Here is a 24,324-nt window from a genome sequence, read left to right as displayed (position 1 = left end):
GCTCCCCCTAGCGTCTGAAAGTGGGTAACACACACACACACAGAAGGCTTATATGAGGCAAACACCACTGTTTCGCCTCATATTAGCCCCAGTGCACAAAAACCTCCACCACACACACACACACACAAGTACACAATTCACGTATCTGTACTTTACTTTGTTATCTATATTTCTAGCAACTTTTACTTTTACTCCTCTACATTTCACCTAACTATCTTTGTTACTCAACACTACCAAATAAAATCAGAAGAAGAATTGCCTTCTTGTTGAGCAATGGTAGCTCAATAAATGTATTTCTAAATTACTTTTACTTGTTTTTTTACTTAGTAAAGTACAGTAAATGTCATATACTACTAATACTTACATATACTAATACTAGTATATGACTTACATAAAGTATACGATTTACTGTACTTAAGTATCAGGAAGTAAAAACAAGTAAAAGTAATTTAGAAATATGTATATATATATCTCTGTATATAAATTGTAATAGGTGTTTTGGTTTTCAGCTCTGTTTCTTATTTTGGCCGTCCTTTACAGACTGCTTTATTTGTTCACACCTCCTTAAAATAATATAAAATACCTCCTTTTAAAAAAACAGCTCCCCTTTCCAGTTCCCAGGAGGTGGCTCTATATGTCCTTAACAAAAGTGACTGCTGACAAATAAATAAATACTAAAACAGCTATCTATCTCTGTCTTGGACCAACATTATTACATCTCAAAATAATACGGCAATGTTTACATTTGTTATTGTGCAAACGCATACGCCTGATACATTCCTCAGACCTCTTGCAGAAGTAAACAGAGGACATTAATGGAACTTGTGTGGTGCCAATTTGGCATTGTAGACGGTGATGATGGTTGTTTTGCAACCATGGTTGTGTTTACAAGACAAGAGAATATGCCTGCTAGGCAGCACAGCACGTTTACGGTTGACTCCAGGGTATAACGCGCACATGCAATTTTCATTTGTGTCATACTGATGGCTTGCAATGCCTAAACCAACCTAAAATAAAACACCATCTCTGTGCATCGTGCAGCTTCAGACCTATTTGCTTACACAGGTAATTCCAGGGAATTATATTAATATTGTTATTTTTTTCCCTTTTTGTCTTTGTGTGGGGTTTGCCAGTTGAAGCTTACCAGGAAATAGGAATATACTGAATGACCACCAGGGGACAACTCCACGATAAAGCACGGCCCATATGAGTGCACGCCTGGTTGCAGGAGATGTCTGTGAGTGTCGGGTTGAAAAGCCTCAACACGTCGTCAGCCACATTGCAAATCTCGAGGCTTAAAAATGGGATTTCAGATTTTCATGTGTGACGTCACAACCAGTTGCAACTTGTATGCACTTAGAACAACGACCTGGTTTTACCATCTTTCACTACAATGCATCTACAGCAAACCAGCGAGAATATGTAGTTTGAGTTTTGAAGCAGATTCTTATGAAAACACAAAGAGCAACATTTCATTCTGGTATGTTCTTGCAGTCTCGATTATCTCACACTGGACCGTTCACGAAAAGTGGAAAAAAACATTAGGATTTACTTTGAACAGCGATTCAATGTAACTGGATTGAAGAAGAAAGCAGGTCATTGTCCTCATATAAAGCACAGTATATAAAGAATGCTTTTCATTGTACACTTTATGAGGCACGATCGAGGTCTCCATATCCGCATATAATTACAAGAAACTGTTGTAATTGATTGTAAGCTGAAAGTAAACAAATAAAAAAAACATGTCTAATATTCATTAAGATGTAGTTTCTTTAATTAAAACTGCAGCACTGTATGTAAGTGTTCATAGTATTCCACTTGGACATGCATGGAAAAGTAAATATATTCATTTAGTACAGATATGTACAGTAGGACACTTTTTTGAAGTCATCAGTCCAACAACAGGAGTGTGAAAAACCACAACACGATGTGCAACTTTCAAATTGTTGCATTTTCCATTAAACTGCTCTTGTTTTTTTTGTTTTTTTTTATAACAATTCTAGGTAACATTACGATGCCACAAACTGTGATGACGACAGTTGTAAACCAATTCTGGAAGAATAAGTTAGACAAGGACCGTCAAAAAAAATGACCAAATTTATCTTAAAAGATATTACAAAGGGGATAAAAAAAAATCTTATGAAAAAGAACTAATGACATTTATCTGTAGCGAAAAAACAAAGTCTGTGTTAAAGAAATTTGTCTCTATATTCATCAGTAAAGTCAGAAGCATTATGACAATTGTTGTATCGTGCCGACAACGGCACACGATAGAAGAAAACGAGAAGTGACAAAAAGGTGCCAATGACATGAATTACATGAACACATGAAAGCTAAATACAGTTTGAATTTTCATTTCATATGAACATTCGTCTAGAAGGGACCGCCAGCCAAATATAGCGACCAGCTTCAGAGTACAACAAAATGCCAGGCTCGTCTTTAGGACAAAAGGTTTCAGTCAAAGGTAAAAAGTGTTTAAGCTGCTGAGCAAATTCCCATTCATGTATACAGTACAGACAAGAGAAAGAGAGAGAGAACAAAATCATTAAAAAAAAATCTAAAAAGACCAGAGAACCGCAAAAACATAAATGGACAGAAATACAAAGCAACAATAATTTTGTATTATTTTAGTGCATAAAGACATGCCCTCGTGTTAATGGACAGATATCTTGTCTTTGAAATATCACATCTTACAAATATATGATCACATCAGACAAAAATATACAGGAAACAAAAACAAGAAGAGAAGGATACCGCTTGTATAGTTTGTTTATGAAAAAATATATTGATATCTGGATAAAACATCAAGGCGGGGATTTCTAGAGAACTTGAGCCAGAGCCACTTCACAAACAGTCTTTTTGTCCTCCAAGTGTCTGACGTCTTCCATGTGTTCCTCCACCAGATGACAGACATAACATTTTATGTCACTCAGAAGACACTCATGATTAAATCAATTCCAAGCAAGTTATTAAATATATTTTTTTCCTCATTGATTGTTTTTAGTTTCATGGTATGAACAAATATATATTTTGCTAAGGCTCCACTGATTTTACACCAGTAAATCTGCTTGTTTTTAAGTGTGTGTGTGTGTGTGTGTGGGGGGGGGGGGTATCAGAGGCACCAATGTGATCTTAAGGCAAAATGACCAGAAATTATGACTGTGTTTAAGTGCAAATAACAAACAATATATTGTATATTGTGTCACCTCTGAATCACAAAATAACAGTCCGGCCATGTACTTCCTGTCCCAGAACAAGCACCGAGTGGCCATCGGAGATTCAGAGATCTAATTCGTTATGGCTTTGATTAGGTTTGGTGAAGAGCAAAGAGAATAAGGTTTCTTTTTTCGTCGCACTTCCAGTGAGCAGCAAGGATGTGCAACCATCCTGAGAAGTGAGAAAGTAACAGTTACAGTAAGTCCAGGGCCCACACAAGAGAAAAACAGGCACTAAAATACTTTCAGAAAATAAGGAAAAGTCATCCACTTATAGACCAATCAACTGCTTAACTGTTTTCTTTGGAAGAAAGTGAAAACGGTGAAAATTCCCTTCAGGTGAGAAAAAAAACAATAATTTAGGATACTACACTGTCTTGGGGGGGGGGGGGGGGGAGCCAATGCATTTTGGTTCTGTAGGCTAGTCTGGGAGGATGTGCCAATTAGTTTTTTAAAAATGTAGCTGCACATACTGTATCAAGAACACCCTAATAGAAATCGTCACATGCTAACAATCTGAATATTAATGTATTAGATCAGGAGTAGACAAACTGCTATGTTCTGATGTACATGAATATATACACACAGAGCCAACCACACACACAGTTCATACATTTTCATCATGGGGGTGGGGGGAGTAAATGAGGTAAGATTCTGGGTCGAGATCACCGTTTACAAAAGGGTTGTACGATTACTGAAGATACTGCTGCATCTTTGGAGAAGTGGATGTTACACAGGGGGAGGGATGTATGCTGTGATGGCATGTGTGGGTGTGTGCATGGCTAAAAAAGTCGAGGAGGCACAAGGCACTACTGCCCACTGAAAACAGTGTAAAGTCCCGCGCGCGTATTGGTTGGTTGGTTTTCCGATTTGATCGACGAACGTTTACGAGACACCTGTGAGTTTCAAACTGTGCACGTGTGCAGTACGTGTCGACATGTGGAGTTCATTACGTCGGTACGCTGAGAGCGATGCAGTCCAGTGGAAAGTCATTTGACTGAGGGTAAGGAGAGATGAGGCAGAGAGGGCAATCCGGGGGGTGATGGGGGGTTTTGGGGGGGGGGGGATTCCAGCCCCTGTAGTCTGTGGCAAAGTGAACAGGAAGCTCTCTCCAAAGTCTCAGTCCATTCCCAGAAGGCTGCTGCTGAGCTCCAGGCCACAGCATGATGGCTCCAGAGGAGGGTCAGAGAGAGCAGAGGATAACGAGGGAAGCGAAAAAGACGAGATATTTGGACTTCTAGATTGAGGGAGTTTGGAGGAGTATGGCGGGGGGGGGGGTATCCACTGCTCTTATTCTGCCCCTCGGGGGTGAGCCAAGTCTTGGCCATGATGACAACGCTCATCATCTGGCAGCAGATTGAGACTGTGCAGCCATGATAATATGAGAGGCTCCACTCTCAGCCCTCTGCTGCTGGCCCATTCCTGCCAGCACAGACATGGCCATGGCCTCAGCTGCTGCCCTTGAGCTCAGGCCGTTATGGGGGCTGAGCGCCAAAGAGCTGTGCTGGATCACTGGCGCAGGGGAACCTGTGGGCTCTGAGGTGTCTTTCATTCTCTCTTCGACAGCTACACAGGGGGGAAAAAGATGACACAGGAACAGATTTAACACATTTAACGATTCTACCATAAGCAAAATCAACAAGAAAAAGAAACATTAACCCCTCTTATGACCATCATGATATTCAGGCCGTCTGGATTTATTTAGATTTTACGGCTGTAGTATTGTCAAAAAATGTTCAATGAGTGAGTGCTTATGCCTCTTTTTCTAAGATAACTTTTACTTCGATATCTGGCAGTTATTCAACCGTTTAGGAATTAAGGTACTGAGAAGCTGACGTTAGACACGTGCAACACGCTGGTGAATCTTGCCTTTGATTGGCAGGGCCACACCCTGGACAGATCGCCAGTCCAATGTTTTTTGAATTTTCTAGATATAACAAACGGTCTAGGAGTTATGGTAATGATAACTACACATGCCAAATCCTGTTGGTGATGACAGGAAGGTGACAGAAGGGTTAAAGGTACAGGAAACTAAAAATTGCTCTAGTGCAGGGGTGTCAAACTCATGTTCACTGAGGGCCACATCAGCATAATGGTTACCCTCAAAGGGCCAGATTTAACTGTCATACAGAATAAATAACTAATTGTAACCAAATATGATGTAAAATAAAGGTAACTACTCCGTAACATATTGCTAAATAACTTTCTGTATTATAGATGTAACCCCGTCCGCAATGGTGTTTCTTGACAAACTAAGAGTTTTAAAAGTCTGTATCTGGTCAGGGCAGACCTGCTCACACACCTTCAGTATGCACTGCTTCAAAAACACACCCTCAGAAAAATACTTTGAAGCACGGGTGATTTCTTCAGCCACAATAAAGCTAGAGCTTTCACTGCCACATCGTTTTTGGTTGTGGCTTTTGTGAACACATTCTGCTGCGATCACAGTCTCAATCTCAATTTCACTCGTCGCATGATGCATATACAATGATACACTGCGATCTATTGGTGGGATGCCGTCAATTTGCGGGTAACGCAAAGACCTATTTTAACACAGATTTTTAAGAACTATTAATCACTGTCTGGCCACATCTGGCCCCTGGGCCTTGAGTTTGACACATGCTCTAGTACTTTAATATTTTTAATAACATTTTGTAATTGATGAATCTGTCCATTATTTTCTCAATTAATGGCTTGGTCCATAAATTGTCAGAAAAGGTAAAAAAAGTTGATCAGTGTTTGTCAAACCTGGAAATGACGATGTTCTCCAATGTTTTGTTTTGTCCACAAACCAAAATGATTTAGTTTTAATGATTTCTTTGTTATGTAAAGCAAAGAACCAAAGAAAATGTTCACTTTTAAGAAGCTAAAACAATCAGAAATCTTGTTTTAATAATGAAAAAAGCTTCAAACTGTGAAAATAGTTTATGGTTAATAGTAATAGTAATCAATTATTAATTGATTGTCTCGGCTCTAATATACTGTATGCTGTAAGTGAGAAAAATTGTGATAATTAAAGGTGATTTTCTGTCATGAATTGATGTTTATCTTTAAATTAAGGCTGCATCATTGACCGTAAAAAGAGAGTGTCAGCATTTCATGAGCAAAAAAATCTATATGACTGAGTTGAAACGAAGAGAAAATCGTGATCTCAACTCAAAGCAAAAATTATCAGGACTCTCCCTTTTCCAAAGAAAATTGCAGCCCAACTTCAAAAAAATTCAAAGTCAAACGTCAAATCAATTATGCTATAATTTGAAACACCACCAACTGACCAACACAGGTTTATTGTGCAAGTACCTAAGTAGGCAGTCTTCTTCTGTAGGTTGGTAACAGGACAGTCCTTGTGGGCCAGCAGCAGCTGCTTCAAATGAGCCACCTCGTTCCGCAAGAGAGACACTTCATTCTGAGGAGACGGAGGATCAGCTGATTAAAACTACAAACCGATGTACTGTGAAACCAAAGGTAAACATATCACTAATGTTGGTTAAAAACACTTTCAAAGCCCTGGTCCCTAATTCAGCGTTACTGATATTTTCCAGCTGAGGTGTAAACAATGTGATGTTTCTCTCTTTGTGTTTTCCATTTTCTGGTCATGGAGATTTATGACTATCAATTGTCCAGTCCTTTGCCGTGCGAATATGGTGTAAAAAATAACCTGAATAAATAATACAATGAGGATGTGAAACAAGTACAAGCTTCCACAATTTCAACTCATGTGTCAAATATTTCCCAGAAATTGATTTTGCTTATCTGCTATACATCTGTTCAACTTCCTGAACTAGTTGTCACAAGCTGAGTGACTATGCAGCCTCTGCAGACACATTTAATCTCCGCCCCGGCCCACCCACTCCAGGCCCACTCACCGACAGCGAGACGTTCATGGAGCTGAGCTCCTCGGCCTTCTTCTCTAAGGAACCGACCCACAGTTTGCGTTTTTGTCTGCAGCGTGACGCCGCGGCCCGATTCCTCTCGAGGAAGCGCTGCCTTCGCTCATCTGGGTCATCGTCTGCCGTTCGCCGCCGACGCCCACCTGTAGGCTGTGCTGGAGATACCTAGAACCCGACAGATGGGAGGGGAGTAGAAGCAAGAGAGAGAGAAACGGGAAGTTTGAGTCATAGTTTCATAATGTTACTCAGAACTCATCACAGTCATCACACTACAAGCAGCAGTCCAGCCTCCATTTTCTGTAAGGAAAACAAGTGATGTGCAAAATCAGTTTGGGTATATTTTAAGTTCAAATCACCATGGTACTGGAGGTTTTTCTGATACCGGTGCTTAAATGGTGCCTGAACCACTAGTACAACTTTACAAACTTAGAATTAGAAAACAGCTTACATCAACACCGTCAAACCCAAAGTTACAAAGATTCACATAATAAATTAACTGAATTGCACCAATTTTACATTAAATAATATAAACTTGAGCATTCCTTTTGAAGCATTCGTTTGCACATTATGTTTGAATCATATCCTTTTCCGTTTATGTTCGATCCGTTTACTCCAGACATTCAAATCAAAGGCACACTGCAGGCGCGAGAGGTGTATTTTCTTGTTTACCTGCCACAACCCAGTGATCTGGATTGTGAACAAAAACACATGCAGCTTACCTCCTTCACCACTCGGTGACACTGGAGACATTCGAGTGCAATCTCGCAAGTCTGCGCTATCTCTAGCCGGCCAACAAAGTAAACGCTAAAGACAAAGTGGCTTGTGAACACAGCTTGTGTGATTCGGTCTGGTATAGATCAAATTCAAACTGACACCATGTTGGCATAGACTCACGGTGCCCAACTCTCTACTTGAGTGAAAGAAGTGTTTATGTTCAAGCCTTCATACCTGAGGTTGAGCAGGTGATGGTGCATCTGGATGTTGGACAAGCAGCTGACTCTGCTCTGCCCTCTGAGGCACCATAGGGCTGCCGCCCATGGCCATGATCCCCATACTATGTCCTGACGGGCTCTGCTGTGACAGCGCAGCCTTCAGACGCTTGAGGAGGAAAACATTTGAAAAATGATGAGCAATATTAGCAAAAAATGGACAAAAGAAACACTCTCTTTCTAATCAACTGTAAAAGCAGTGCAAAATCCAAAAGAAAAGACTATTGTTGCAATGAATTATCAAAAGATCATTAAAAGCAAAGAAACGATGAAATCACAAATCGGATACAGTAGAAACCACCAGATTTTTATCTTCCATGCTCAGTGTTAACTCTGATTAGCTTGCCCTAAAATGTAGTTATACGCCTTCAAAACAGACTTAAATCACACTTACAAGATGCACCAGATGCATCATGTCATGACAGCCGGTTATTTTTAGAGACAAATGTTTGTACTGTGAAATCTTGCGGCACAGGGACTGCAGGGTACATTTTATTTTACATGTCAACTATGTTTCCTGCTCCTTCTCTGAAGTTCCCATCATGAAATGTGACCCAGTGCCAGGTTTTACCATGCCTTCCCTGAGGAACAGTCTGTGTCCTCTGAGGAGTTAATTTGAAAAAAAAAAAGGTGCTCAAACTCGACAGAGATCTTCACCCTGACAGTGTCAAACATTCCAGCTTATTTTCAGCAGCAATATTCATGTGACATCCTCCTCTATCTCAACCGTTTTTTTATACTGGCTTCAGCTCTGGAGGCTTGGCATCAGATGATGTGTTTGATGTGTGTAATTTAACATCTTCACATAGGCTAAATTTACTCCCACCCTTTATTGGAAAGGAGGATCTTACACTTGTTACTTGTGTATCATAGAACTATGTGTATTAATGCGATGCAAGTGTGTTGTTGTGTAAGGGTTAAACAAACAAAGTTCCTGTGGAAAAAGTCATATGATGAACAAACTAAACCAGCGCAGAGGAAGGCTGGAGGCTGAAGATGGAGACAAAAAGAACAGATAAAGAGATAAAAATAGAGAGCTAATTTAGTGCTGACCATCTTGGCTTCTGAGTGGATGCTGTAGCCAGAGGGGGAGTTAGAGCCGCTGCTGCTGCCTCCCAGAGGAGGACCAGGGATCCCAGGAATGTTGGGTACCATGCACAAGGGTCGGGCCAGCTGGAGACGAGACACGACACATGAATACGCACGTATCGACAACTCAAACCAAAGTCTTAGCTATTTTGTTGAAATACAATATATTTGAACTAGTGGCGGTGGTTAGCCTTACATTAATGACAGAGGGGATCTGTACAGGGCCAGGGAGCAAAGGCACTGCCTGGCCAGAGGGCAGCATCATCATGGGGTAGTGGCTGGTTGGAGAACTAGACAAGGAGACAACAGAACCAAGATTATTCCCTTAAAGACATGACAGTTTTATAACCCCAAAGTTTCTTAGGAAACTATGGCTTCTTCAACCCCACAAAACAATATCACGATATGTCAGCTCTGAAAATGATTGGAAAACATACACAGAACAAATAACATACTGTATTGCAACTTGTGACATATTTTCAAAAAAACTCGACTCCATCAGTAAGTATGGGTTCAGTACAGCACTGGAGCCGGCAGACTAATTATGCACTGTCACTCAGGGCTCCCACTCTTTTCTCCAAGTCACTGTGTCAGTCAGTATTCTTCCATGCATGGTTAAGTCGGCTGTTTAATTGGACTCCTGTCCTTGTCTCAGTATACGAGCACTAGCAGTAGACTGATGTCTCCACGACACTGGGTGGCGATATGCCCACTGTCACCTTGTTAATATTGGGTGTTTTTCCTGTTGACCTATTACATCACAGACAAAACAACTTAAGCTGGCAGCGTCTTTCTGTTATCCATTCACTTTTTTAAATGACAGAGCATAAATTCAATCTCCTGGTCAGTCCAAAAACGCAATGATCTGAATTTCGACCATGTTCTCACTGTTGTCTTCTCCTCTATACCAGATTCTTTAAGATTCTCTGGGTCAAAGCCCGGGGGTGGGAAATGTGGAGCATGCACAGAGGGCCTAGGGCAAATTGGAGTCCAGTTGAAAGTATACATACAGTAGTAATTACATTATTATGGTGCAACTAGAAGTCTGTTGACATATATCTTACATGTCCGGGTTTAGTCAGACTAAATCGTTTGTTTTCTTCAAACTTTATGTAAATGTGTGGAGTTTGGGAGAGTAGGGTGAGGAGGGGCTGAGTGATTCAACAGCTCTACAATCAAATAACATTTCGCTCATTTCAAATATTGTGTGGTGTTCAGTGTTAATATTATTAAACTGGCCAAAAATGAGCACATGTATAAGAAAGAGTGAAACTCTAGTGGGTCAGAGGATGTAATCTGAGAAGACTGTCCTCCAGTGTGGCCCAGTATTTTGAATTCAAAGGGCTTAAGATGTGTGGTCACATGCATTACAGATCAGATCAGGCCAAACGTGGTTGGTTATTAAATCTCATCGATACCAAGACCTCTCTGTGAGGGATATTTTTAGAAACTATCATTATTCTAATACTTTTCTTGGAATCTAATTACTAACAGCAACTCTTTGTACTCAGGAGAAGTGTTTAATAATAGGATCGTCTGCAGCCGCTGAACAGGGACATGCCAGAAAATGTCTGAAAGCCACAATCGGCGAGTTACATCTGCGTTTGATGTTATGATCCATTTTATCTTCAAATTTCTGCTAGCAAATAGAAAACGAAAATAGTTAAGCCAGTATTTATCTAGCATTTGACTCAAGTACATTTTGGCTTTTACTCCTTGTTTTACCATCAGGTTCCACTTTATTATAATCCAAAAATACCTAAAACCCATTTAACCACCTCAACCACAAGTTAGGATAAAAACAACAATAATTAACCGAAGAAAATTCACATATCCCAGCCTGCAGGTCAATGCAGTGATGTTATTTCCGGCTGCATTCAAAGCATTTCTGAGCTCTCATGGCACGCTCATGGTCCACAAATGAATATGTTAATATGATTCTGAAGTGTTATCTGTTTCTGTGAGCTGGATTGTCAACACGTTCAATATCTGCCAAAAGCAAAATAAAATCATTTTGAAATAAATTTCGACGTCATCAAAAGATTTTCCCTTTCAAGCATTTTCAAGCACGGCTGTTTTTTTTTTTTTGAAGAGTTGGAAACCCTCTCATACAGGTTCAGAAAGTGGAGACACATCAGGATTAAAAAGATCAGCAGATATCAGGACAAGGATGTTGAAAGAACGTAACTCACCACAGAGTACGACTGGAGGGTGGTGCCTGTGTGATGACGGAGGTTGGTGATGGCATAGTAGGGTGGAGGCCATCAAAGCCCAAGTATAACGGGAGGGAACCTGGACGCACAATCGTCGGGGTGGGGGCTGAACTCCTGGTAGGGGTATGCTAAGATAAGGGAAATAAAAATGGTTATAAACAAATTTTACAGTCATACAGCCATTTTGACCGGGTATATATATATAAAAAAAAAAAAGATGAATCACTTCTTCACTTATATAATACAGCAAAGTTATAATGATATGTATGATGACACATTCATCTCCCACTGCTTTATTTTTTGTAATTTACCTTTTCTTTAACCAGAGACTCTATGCTACTGTCCGATCCTCCAGATATAGATTCGGGACTGTCTGGTGGCGAGGAGTCGACCTCTACGGGCGCCTCCTTTTTCACCTTTACTTCTGATGGTGTCTGCAGGCTCATGTCCAAAGCTGCAGAATTGGCAGCAGGGAGCTGAGAAGGACAGAGAGTTAGAACCTTTCCATAAACAGGTACGTTGAGAGCCGGTGAACTGGACTTGTGAATCAATTTATTCAATGAAATGCATCACTACAATAGGTAGGGTGGCTGCAGGCCAAATATCAGCTTGTTAGTATTAGGCAAATCAGGATTAGCTTATGGTCATATCATCCATGACCATTGAAATATTAAATTCTTTGAGCTGGCAGAGCTTAAATTCATTCCCCTTCAGGATTTTGCCATTTTTCTTGCTTTTTTGCCTTCATCTAAGAACTGGCTTCTTCTGTTATTCCTGGTTTAAATGGTTTAAAGCCAGGGGGTGTGAGCAACGTGACTACCAGTCACATTGTCTGCACTCTTAGAAATAAAAGTGCTAAGTAGAACCATATAAGGTTCTTTGGCTTCTCCTCATAGGTCATAGGGTTCTCCTATGACATAGGCGAAAACCTTTTTGACTTCAGGGAGAAACTTTTTATAAAGGTTCCACCTGGAACTCTTTTGGAAGGTTCCACCAAGAAGGGTTCTCTGGGTGAAAATGGTTCTTACTGGAATTAGTGTTACCAAGAACCCTTCAAAAACCTTTCTTCAGAAAAGGGTTTTTCAGAAGCAAATGGTTCCAGGTAGAACCTCAGCCCTTGTAGAAGGACCATTCTGGAACCCTTATTTCTAAGAGTGTGGGTTTATTTTCCCAACTTAAAGGTGCATTATGTAATAAATCTAAAGTAACTGGCCATAAAATGCTCTTAATATGTCACATAGACTGAGGAATACAACAACAGTACAGCCAAAATATTTGCATTAAAATCTTTTGCAGACTGCAAATCATGTTTTTATTTTGAAATCATGTTTTGGCATGTGGCGCCACCTACCGCCGTCTACCAATCATTGCAGTCAGTAGAGTCTTAGCTGCCAAGCAACCACGGGTTGCCAGTTACATCAGAAAACTAAATCTAAAAGACCTTGGTATTTTGAATTTGAATGTAGTAACCGTTTTAGCCACAGACTTACATATGGCACCTTTAAAGGAGTTTGATTTGGTGCAATTTTAGTTGCACTAACATGTAGTTTGTTTGTAGTTTAGTCAGACGAACACAACAGTTAGTTTCTTTCTAACGTCAGGTAAACGTCCTGAAAGAGAGGAGTGAAGAAACCACAATTATCAAAGATAACACTCTCAATGGTTACACTTCATTAAAATGGAAGTGGGTATTTTACATATTAACTACTACAGGATCTGTTCATGAAATAGTATTTTACCCTCTAATATGATTATGCTATTATAATTTAATGTGAATTGATACACAGACATAGAGAAGGATTCATTTATGACCACTGTCACACTTGTGGTTGGTAGGATACGAGGTAGTAAAAAAATGATTGTTCACTTTATGGGTGTTTTTACAGAGCGCTTAATCTGCTTCTGTACATAAACATAAAATATGCAAGCCAAGCAGTCGCAAAGAGAGTGAAGAAAAAACACAAACAATATCTTCAACTCAAAATCTTTCTCACCGAGTTCTTTGCCCTCTTTTCCTCGTCATCTTGGTCGAATGAGCTGGCCAGCTCATTGAACAGACCAACCTCCTCACAGTTCTTTAGGAAGCGGGTGGGAGTAGGTGTCGTGTCTGGCAAACAGGAATGAACAGAAATAACTATAAGTGGCATTTTTACACTTCATTCACACTCCTCATTGAATACAGACACCCATGTCATCAATGTGCCGCTGAAGCTGCTCTTCTTGAGATTGCACAAAGCGTGTTGGAGTACACTGCTGGTGAATGACAAACAGTACCTGCAATAATGACAGAATCAGTCCTTGGTGGTCCAAATTTCAGTGTCATCTCATGTTTGTGTTTGTGTACAGCCAAGTGGTCCTCATTGGTAAACCTCTGGAAGAAGTGAGCAAAAATATATGATGAAAGATTAAGACAGATCAGCCTCAAGGTCTATCATTTCTGGTGACCTAAAGAAAGTGACTAACATCTTAGCCCAGATATCGTATTGCATCATGCAGGACAGATAATCTCTTGGAGCCCAACACATACAGCCTATACTATATACATTATGTGACAAACGTGCATCTGTGGTGTACAATTCCTCAGTCTTTACAGCCCTGTATGGGCCCATTATAGCTGCAGGATATAGGCTCAAATGACGTTAAACCTACAAAGATCCAGAAAGAAACAGGGTTAGCATGCAAGTGCAATGTACTGTACAGAAGATTCTTGTGAAGTTGTCAGTGTGTATAAGACATGGCTAAAGTAAACTGTGTCTCAGTAAAGCTCTGCATAATCTACACTGTTGTCCTTATCGAGTATCCACAGGGGAAGCAACAGTACATCTTAATAAGAGAGCAGCAACAGCCATCCACTCCACTGAGACACGGCACTTCTTCTTTGGAGAGAAGGAGCGGCAAATCAGTCAAGAGACGTAGGAGGAATAATCTTGGTCCTGGCACCAGCCTATTCACCATTCGCTGCAACCTATTTTAGGGGCGCTGTGTTGCAGTTGCGAGTTCAGTCGTGAGAGTGAAGTGGAAACACAGTCAAGTGTCATGGGACTTATTTTTAGCCCGACCAGGCAGCATCACCAATACAACTACACGTCTCATTTGTCTCTTTCGTCCGAACACAGCGCCTGGGTCTTGTGGGCAACTATCTGCAGCTAATCTACCCGTATAAGATACTGGCAGCTCAGATTAACCTTCCCCACACAGTAAATACTGGGCATCATATAATGGGGAGGCTGCTGCTGCTGCTACTGCTGCTGTTGTTGTTGTTGTTGATGTTGTTAAAAGGAAAACCCTGCGCAAAGCCAGGAGTCAATCATCCATGTTCTATTATGGGCATGATTCAGACTTTCCTGGTAGACAACTGTTGCTTCTAAAGGGCAGCATTTTAACAGTGTTTGGACATAAGGAACAAACGTATGTGTCTTAATGTACAAACTGGGTTAAATATTAAATACTATTATTATTTGTAGTAGTAGAAGTAATAGTAGAGCTTTATTTGTCATAGTTTAAAACACCCCAGACATTACATTTACCAAAACATCAACATAAAAGTACCTGAAAATTAGTTAAAAAGTATAAATATTGTATAAAAGTACTAGGTATGTACTGATTTACATGTATAAAAGTAATACACAAATGGCAATAGGCTCTAACCATGTAATACGAGTGTATGTTGTATAAAGATGAGTAATATAATGTGTATAGAATATTGCTTTGTTTGTGGCAGCAACACTGACCACATATTTTTGACGAGTTCTTTGCACTGATTGTCATTTATTTGTACAGCCTAACCAAAACCTAATCCCTAGGCTTAACCATAACCAGTTAATGGTCTAACCCTAAACTTAATCTGTAGCTTGTGCCTCGTCAGGACCAAGTTTTGGCCCCTGTGAGAACTACTGATGCCAGAAATTGTCCTAAAGATGTAATAAATACAATTACACAAAATGCACGCACCCAAACTTTATAATAACTCAATCATTTTTTACCCTGCTGACAGCTAAATTGAATACATACTTTTAAATAAACAATTACTCAAACGTGTTTTCTGCAATGAAAAAACTGCTAACGATCACCCAGCTCTGCTGAACTGCTCTCAACAGCCTTCATTTCTGTTTTTTCCTCATAAATCCAATGAACACTACCCACCTCAACTAAAGTGCAGACACACAAACGTTAGCAACAAACAGTGGCTGGTGCTGCCAGGATGGGCTTTAACCCTTTAAGGTACTACTCAACCATTTGGTCATCCACACTTTAAGTCATTATATCTCATTGAAAAATGCATCAAGCTGAACTCACTAACACTTAATGTGACTTGTTCTGAATGTTGTACTTTATGAATTATGAAAACCAGGTTTATTATGAACAGACGTCTCAACTGTTTGGTAGAGGCCTGTATCTGAAATACTGTAGGGTCTAATTAAAAAAAAAAATTGATTGTCATTATTGTTATCATAAGTAAATAAAATAAAATAATAAAAAATGCAAAGAAATACTTTTTCCTTTGCTTGTTTCTTGGTGCGTACCTTAAAGGGTTAAATAAAATAAAGGAGTGATCCAAATCTTTAAAAATATTGTAGATCATGTCTGTGTTTCTGCAAGTAAGGTTGTGTTGGGAACGGGATATGAAAAACACACTGGAACCTCTAGCACAATCGCACCATAGCACGAACCCCAGAACTGTTTATACAACGGTTTAACACTCAAACAAAGCTGATGAGAGAGCCACAGCTGTAGACCTGCATCTTCATCAGCTGTCACTTTGCTTTGAAAAACCTCCATGTGATTGTTTTGCGTTTACTGTCGACTAAATTAATAATGATGTCCACACATGAAATATTCAGAGTATTAATGTTGCCGCAGAAACATTTTAAGGACACAGTCCCTAGCTGCCCATAATGTTCTGAGAGGGAAATAAGCAAAATAAATCATAATTTATTTATCCAACACACACACATGTTTAACTGCTTCACACAGTCGCTGTTTAAACCGCCAACCACATACAGCAGATCGGCTCTGATCACAGAAAACCAATATGGGCTTATAAATCACAAAAGACTGTAAACCACACACAACACTTGTCCCCCCAGACGACCCAAGAAGAGATCGTGCAAAAGGATATTGCGCCCAACTGACGACAGCAGCAGACGACTAATTGAGCACAACATCAGACATGATGCTTCCTGTGTTGAATTACTACGAGTATAAAGACTTTTCATGTGCTGCTTTATCAGGCCAAGCACTGACAACACACCACGTTACTGCCATGTGAGCACACCACTGGCACTCAGCTGAGTCACAGCCTTGGCTCAAACCTGTGTCTGCAGACGCTGGAAGTTAGCAGTGACAGGTTGAAACAATAACGGCACTCTGATTACTCACTGGAGCTTCCACTGAGTCACAGCTTTAAGAGACGGCATTGTCTCAAAAGACAGCGTGCTAGCTAGAATACTATTGGCGTGATGGTCATTAGGAGTAGACATCATCCTGTCATTGAAAATAAGTGTGTTTGAAGACTTTTCAGGGTCAACAAGTTCACTCATCATACGTACACTCAAAAGGAGTGCCATGTTAAAATACAGCATCTTCAGCTTCAGTTTTTAAATAAAATAAGTTCAATAATAATCAGTTACAGCCTCCATTCACTGAGTATACACAAGGACATAAATACCCGACACCACACACACACACACCTGAAACAAGGAAGAGGTAGGAAGAAGTCTTACCTGTCCACAGCCGGGAGCACTGCACACAAAAGGTCGGTCGTCCCCCATTTTTGCAAAGACCTTGCAGTGTAACTGTGGGAGAGGAGAGGAAGAGAACATTGCTGCGGCTTTTCTTGATTCGTGAACTGGAAAATCCTCAGAACAACAAAACAGGGATGCTGTGGCTTGTAGTCTTTAGTCCAAGCAGGAAGCCGAATGCTTTTTAAAAATAACCCTGGCAGAGAGGAAAACACGCACAGAGGCAGCAAGACGAAGTTTCCCTGGTGATATTTCCTTCACACAGGGGGGCTTCTGGTCGGCCAATGAGGAGCCGCTTACAAAAGAGGACGGCAGCTACCATTTACACACAAAGACATCTCCCTCTCCTTCTCCTTCTGTCTCATTTTCCCTCACTTCCAATCCCTCCTTCTCTCATTACCACTCCCACCTCGCACTTCCATGGCACCTCCCAACCTTTTCCCTTCATGCACCCCTCATTCAGTCTTACCCTAGCTCTGATTCAGCTGTTTCAGTCCCTGTTGCACTCTCATCCACTTTCTGAGCGCTCTCATGTGAACTGTACAAAATAAGTACTTTCGCACTGACCTGACACTTTTACCTGTTGCCCTGGTTGACTCTAACTTTTTTTGTATGGAGATACTAGTGGCTGACGGACACAGCAAGTCCCACAATTTAAAGCTGCAATGCATATATTTTGGTGATTTTTTTTGGTGATTATTCATAAGCTCTTCATCTAAAAATGGGCTTTTCACACAAGAGAGAGCATCATGTTTGTACCAGAAGCAAAGGTGTGGGTCTTGGTAAGAAGTATTTATCTCCTCAAGCTGCTGAACAACCTGTTTATTTTTATTTTTTTTAATTCCCCTCTGTAACTTTTCATGGGCATTTCTTCGTCATACTTGAACCTATCTGGAGCCGTCTTGCTTTAGGAGAATGTTGCCGTTTCCCGCGTCTGTCTTGACACAAAAAAATCGATTTTAGTGTTCAGTGTGCAAATGTGGCCGGACGACACAAGGTCTAAACACTGCGGAGCCGATCACTGTGGAGCCGATCACTGTGGAGCCGATTAACTTGATTAGCACTGGTTACGCATATGTTGTTAACAAAGCATAACTACTCAGTGACAGTGTTGGGCAAATTGGGTGAAAAATGTAATAGGACTGAAACAATTACTCATTTATTCAATTGTCAACTATTTTGAGAATCGACTCATCGGTTTAAAGGTTAATTTTTTCTTCAAGATTAAAAGTTTTTTTCTGATTTTTTTTAGCTTCTTAAATTTGAATATTTTCTGGTTTCGTTGCTCCATATGAAATCATTAATAGCGAATAATTTGTGGACAAAACAAGACATTTGAGAACACCAGGTTTGAAATACAGTGATCAACATTTTTCTGTAATTTTATGGCCCAAATGAGAATAGTCAACAAATAATCATTAAATGAAGCCATAGTACATATTACTCCGCACATACAGAGCCACACAATGTAGGATTTGTAGGATCTGAACCTTCAAATTATGTCTCCAATATTATTTTGATGGCACATCAAATGTATTTCGCCTCTGTCAAAGCCTGAGCAGGTCTGCAACGCCAGCACTGGCACTATGTAACTTCTGGTTTTGAGTTTGTACCACAAAAATTACATAAGAACTTCAATCAAGGGATTGAAACAATGAGTAATAGGTTATATAAGCCAGAGTTTGAAAACACAAGCGCCGCAAACAGAGGCAATACTATTCTTCTGTGGGGGGTTTTCGGGGTTGGTTTTCAATTCTAATAGGTTGAAAATGCGACATGTATTCCACGATAGTTCATTGTCTTACTATTGTTAACGTAATAACTTACGAAATAATTTAATTCATTCATTTATCAAAACACCTGCTGTTGCTTCACCTGCTGTCGCGCTTGTCTCATTCAGAGAGCTGAACTACGATTTATTACTCAATGATGTGTTTATTAATGTGATGACTGTAGACCTTTTTAAACACTTATTACATCATACATCATGCATACATTATAATCGCAAATAAAGGATTCCAGGGAATTCAAAAAGATTGGGGCAAATCAGGGTTTAAACAATTAAATAGAAGTCTCTGAAGTGAAGTGAACCTTAGTTGAATTTAGGCAAAACAAACTATTTAGTTAGATGTGAGAAAATATCGCTGACATCGTTTCACACGGACGCGAATGACAGCGACGCTAGCAACACATTCTGCCTCTATCTGTATCTGTATTTTAATAATAGAGTCAAGCAAGGAAAGCATGGAGGGAAATATTTCCAGAGCTTTCCACAATCTGCACCCATCCCCCCCCCCCCCCCCCCCCTCCCCGAGTACAAGCTTTTGTCAAGAGTTAAACATGTACACGTTTCTGTTTGGATTTTCCTCCTGTTGTGTCTGAAGCCAAAGTGACATAAACTTAAGCTATGCGAGGCTTAAAGCTTCTATCAGCTGTTTCCACAGAGGAAAATGACTCCACATGTTTAAACCCCCCACCCCCTCCTCCTGTGTCAGCCCCATCCACTGCAGAGAAACACACCAGGTGAAAACCAACTAGGAAGTTTAGGAAAATCTATTTTTTGGAGGGGATTGGAGGGATGGCAATGACGATGGACGAGGGACATTAATGTTCTCACACTCACCGCTGGCCCAAAGCGACGTCTGACAGCTACTACACAACATGACCAACATGCATCAAGGGCCTTACTTTGTAAACAAGTACAAAGTGTTCATGTAGAAGCCATTCAATAAAATCTTAGAAAAAAATGATTGAAAACATTAATTAATTGACTAAAATGCAGGGATAGAGTACAATTAACAATAGAGTAACAATGAATCATTTTCAATTAAAAATTTTAATTTGAAACAAAATTGATCTGTTTATATAAATACGATTTATATCTTCTGTTTGTCACCCTTACATTGAAATACAGCAGTTAATATTTTGATGGTATCCCATGCAGTAATGCTCCATTCTGTATTAAATCTACAATTGTACATATTTAACTATATTAATGTCATACTACAAATCAGTATAAAGCAAAGCAGTATATGTCACAAATTGCTCAAGCCAATGTCTTAATTTAATTAATAAATTAAATTAATTAAATACATTTTGGTTGTCTTTTGTGATTCACCTTCAGAGCATTTACCTTGACTATGATAATTTGAAAACACAGTCTCTGTCCTAGTAAGTATTTAGTAATATTGCAGAGTTAGTGACCACATTAATTCATGTTGCAGAAATGACATGAGTTGAACATGTACTGTGAACATTATTGAGTGGGACAGATTATTCATTATGTTGGCGAAGCATAAATGTCTGAACGTTTTCCCAAAGTTGAAGTCAGTACATTTTCCCTCCTTCCTCTCTCTCTCTGCCGAGGACAGCTGCTCCTCAGCCAACACATGATTACTGAAGCCTTGTGCTGGAATACGACGCTCTCCCATGACGCTGGGTCTGTAACAGGCCTGTGTCATGTCGCTCAACTCCATGTATTTATGGGGAAAGGGGTGTACATCATGTTTGTAAGCAAAAGCCCCATCCCTCTCTTTACAGATCAAAGGCCAGATGAAGCAGAGCAGTCTGATTTGTTGCAGAACTCCCATGCTCTGGAGAAAGACCACAGATTGGTGCCAAGGCCCTTGCAAAGTGCTTTAAATCCGCTGAGTGTATTTGGGCAGAATTGTGTCTGCAAACAAGATACTCCACTGAGCTCGTTATACCGAGGGTGTGGACTGTTTGGGGAAGTGAACACATCTGGCGTGAGGAGGGGGAACAGATTCAGAGTTTACATCTCACTTAAGACAGGCTAGACATTAACTTGGCTGGCTGGCACCAACATGAAATATGGGATCTGATCTTGTGGTAAGTCCACAATAAATTCCATCCGACAAGTGTAGAAAATTGAATGTGTTTGTATAGATTCTGTCTTGAAGGACATCTTTAAAAAATTGCATTTAAAACACAAATTACACTGTTAATCAGTGTGATTGTCAGATGTGTCTCTGAATAAGTTATGGCCATTAATAAGTTGACAGTGCTAGGTTTAACACCACACCGTAAAAAATACTCATTCAGGCCTCAACTCTATGAGAGACAATAAATCTGTCTGCTTTCTGCTACTTACAGTCTGATGCACATCACTGATATTCAATGCAGTCGTGGATATCAAATCCACCTATTTTCAACACGTTTCCTCCAAGGTGACATGGAAGCACTCACACTGCCCTGATTCTTGACCCTCTCATTGAGCTGCTGCCAAAGTCCCACCGTTAACTTAGATTTCTCCAACTCAGCAGGTGTAGAGGAACGAGTCCCAGCTATAATCAGCCACAGCAATGCAGTGTTTGATGCAGCCTGCTAGGAAACTGACTAAACAAACTGTATTAATAGCTTGTGCTGCAGCCATGACTCTGGAATCTGAGGCTTGAATTGCCAGAGGGTAGGGGAGACCCCACAAAAAAAGAGTAAAGGAGGGGGTAGGAGATACTGAAGTATTGAAATACTGGATTACTGAAATACTGAAAGGCAGACAGAGAGACAGACAGACAGACAGATGGAAAGAAATAAAGAAAGACTATAGGTTTTACAGAATGGATATCTACTTTGTGCTGTAGCAGGGTCTGTGCAGCCAATATGTATTTATGTGAGCAAAGTGAACATGAGATTTTGTGAATGGAACAAATGAAATCCTATATCCATGTCTGCATAACTAACATGTTCTAAAAGCTAAATCCATGCGAGCCAGCAGACAATGCAGCACAATACACGATGGACTCAATGCAGCACTGAATTTTTGCATTTGTACAACTCACCTACAAACACGTTACTTGCATAAATTTACCATGTATATGTAAAAATGATTCATTAAATATCATAGCCAGAAATAAAGCTAGGGAAATATGGTTATACATATACAGATAATGCAAACCATAGAGAGCAAAACATTTTCAACTGCAGGTTGACAAATTCAGTGTTGGTGAAAAATCGACAGTGTGTGTGATATTACTAGATGATTACTGATCCAACAACACTATGTGAACAGACATTAGTTATACAATGTCCAGTTTCGTGCACAATGTGCAAAAACACTGTTGAACACTGCGAGAATGAGTTGCGATAAAATAACAAATGCTGGGGCTCTGGTGGTATGGACCAAAATCATATCCCAGTAAATATTTGCAGAATGGCACTATAACTTATATATCCCAATATTTTTCTTTTATGCAATAATCAGTTGAGTTGTAACTTGCACTGGAAGATTGGGGGCGGGGTTTCGCAGTGTGTGTGTGTGAGTTTGTGTGTGTGTGTGTGTGTGTGTGAGAGAGAGAGAGAAAAAGAGAGCTCAGGAGACTCTTCCCTCTAATGAGATGCAAAAGAGTATGAACAGTACTGCGTTAAGGACGACACAACATTGTGTAATACTATACCATGTATCAAAATATATCAATATCATTTATAAATGTATAATTATAAAAATGAAATTCCATTTGTAACAGCATGCTTTTTTTGGGGGGGGGGGGGGGGGTATAGTCTACTCTATAGTGGAACTTTATATAAAGGTAAATATAATAATTTAAATCCAACTGCAAGTGTCTTACTAAATTGTTTTTCCTCATTTTCCTGCCCATCGAGTAGAGTTAAATATGCCAAGCTGTCATATTAGGAGAACATTATTATTACAGTAAACTTTTGATATATCGTGCAGCCATTGTGCTTTCCATCTTGCAATATGAAAATAAAAGGCTGAAATTGCAGCCAAATGTGTGTCATTACTAAGAGCAGGTCAAGATGTTGGGTTGGCCTGAGCAGACTGAACAGTTTTCTCTGGTGTAAAACTTCTCTATGTGATGGAATGAGGTACAACTCTGCCAAAAACATGACCTACATTCCTAATGAAGGTGTTGACATGTGCGGGGATACGGATCCTTGGGCGTTAAAAGGCTCAAATTGCAATACTAGGGATATCATTATTACTCGAGACTTTTGAGGCTGACCTTGCAGACCTTGTTTACCATCGCATAATACTTTCTACCGCCAAAATAACACACGGGCTAATATTTCTGCTGAGATTTTAGGAACATGTGGGGGGGGGGGAGAGGTGGAGGGCTTTGTCGGACTGAAATCCCAAATCCATGTAAACTTGAGCAAACTTCATCAGAGAATGTTGGAAAAAGTTTTTAGCCTCCATTACCTTCTGGCTACGTACGGGCAAACCTAGCCCAGCCTTTTCCCGTAACAAGACCGCCTTTTCTGTACAGCAATTGGCTATAAGCACGTCATTCAAGCAGCATCGAGGCTTCAGACCCTGTCACTAACACCCACTGGCTTCATCTTATTGGCTACAAACCTGAAATCAACTTTTTGTATCCACAAAAAAAAACTAATGGCTAGCTGCTGTGGCTAAGCCTTACCCACAGGCCGAACGCGCATTCAAACAGTAATAACATCGCTACTACCAGTCTCTGCGGTGACAGCAAACACTCATTAACCACCGTTCACACGCAGCCGAAAGTGAGCCGGGGCTAGTTTGAGAGACATTACCGTCACACAGTCACAGCAAACAAAAAGCAGAGGTAAAAAGCTAGCGGCTGCTCGGTGGGTAGGTTAGCGGACTGACACTTGAATGCACAGCGAGAACATGGGTCCGAATGGAGCGCTGTAGCTGCAACAACAGTTTTGACAATGTGAAAGACGCGTCGTTTGAGCAACAACACACGCGGAAACTGTCGCGCCGGACGCTACTTTGTCACAATTTCGTGTCGTCGACAGTATGTATGGCGAATTAAAAGCGTAATAAAGTGTTTACAAACTCACCCTTGCGCCCCTCTCTCTGGCTCCCCTCTCCTCTCTCTTGGAATTTGACACTCCCCTCGTCGACGTCGCAATATCGCGAGAATCCGCGATAGTTGGTGTCAAATGTTTGAAAACGTAAAAAAAAGAAGAAGGAGGGGCAGATTATCAACGCATTTGTGTTTCTCCACATTCTTTTACATTCACATTTACACATACTAAGAGTACAATACATAAACAGAAACTAGTAAACAAATACAAAAAAAACACAATTGTTTTTAACTTGTCATTTCATGCGTAATCACATGTATAATTGGAATAACGTGGCAAGTGTTTGGTCGACCTGTCAAAGTTCCCCTTTGCTCTATAGTTGTTAAACCAGGGGTCTCACACTGGCGGCCCAGGGGCCA

The 24,324-nt window shown here is 40.2% G+C and overlaps 1 protein-coding gene across 1 annotated transcript; it reads right to left on the bottom strand.

Annotated features, from left to right (window-relative positions):
* Positions 1-1,781: 1,781 nt before the first annotated feature.
* Positions 1,782-23,989, bottom strand: atf7a (activating transcription factor 7a). Its single transcript, XM_083894878.1, has 12 exons — positions 23,939-23,989; positions 17,120-17,191; positions 13,671-13,767; positions 13,391-13,503; positions 11,708-11,872; positions 11,376-11,524; positions 9,380-9,473; positions 9,148-9,267; positions 8,054-8,203; positions 7,082-7,270; positions 6,516-6,621; positions 1,782-4,781 (listed from the first exon to the last, which is right to left on the bottom strand). Exons 2-12 carry the CDS (start codon positions 17,165-17,167, stop codon positions 4,558-4,560), a joined length of 1,455 nt encoding a protein of 484 aa, XP_083751004.1. The 5' UTR covers positions 17,168-17,191; positions 23,939-23,989; the 3' UTR covers positions 1,782-4,557.
* Positions 23,990-24,324: the final 335 nt, after the last annotated feature.

Source organism: Microchirus variegatus (genome assembly GCF_963457635.1).
Source record: "Microchirus variegatus genome assembly, chromosome: 9".
NCBI classification, from domain to species: domain Eukaryota; kingdom Metazoa; phylum Chordata; class Actinopteri; order Pleuronectiformes; family Soleidae; genus Microchirus; species Microchirus variegatus.
Note: the sequence above shows the minus strand (reverse complement) of the source record. Positions and strands in the feature narration are given on the sequence as shown.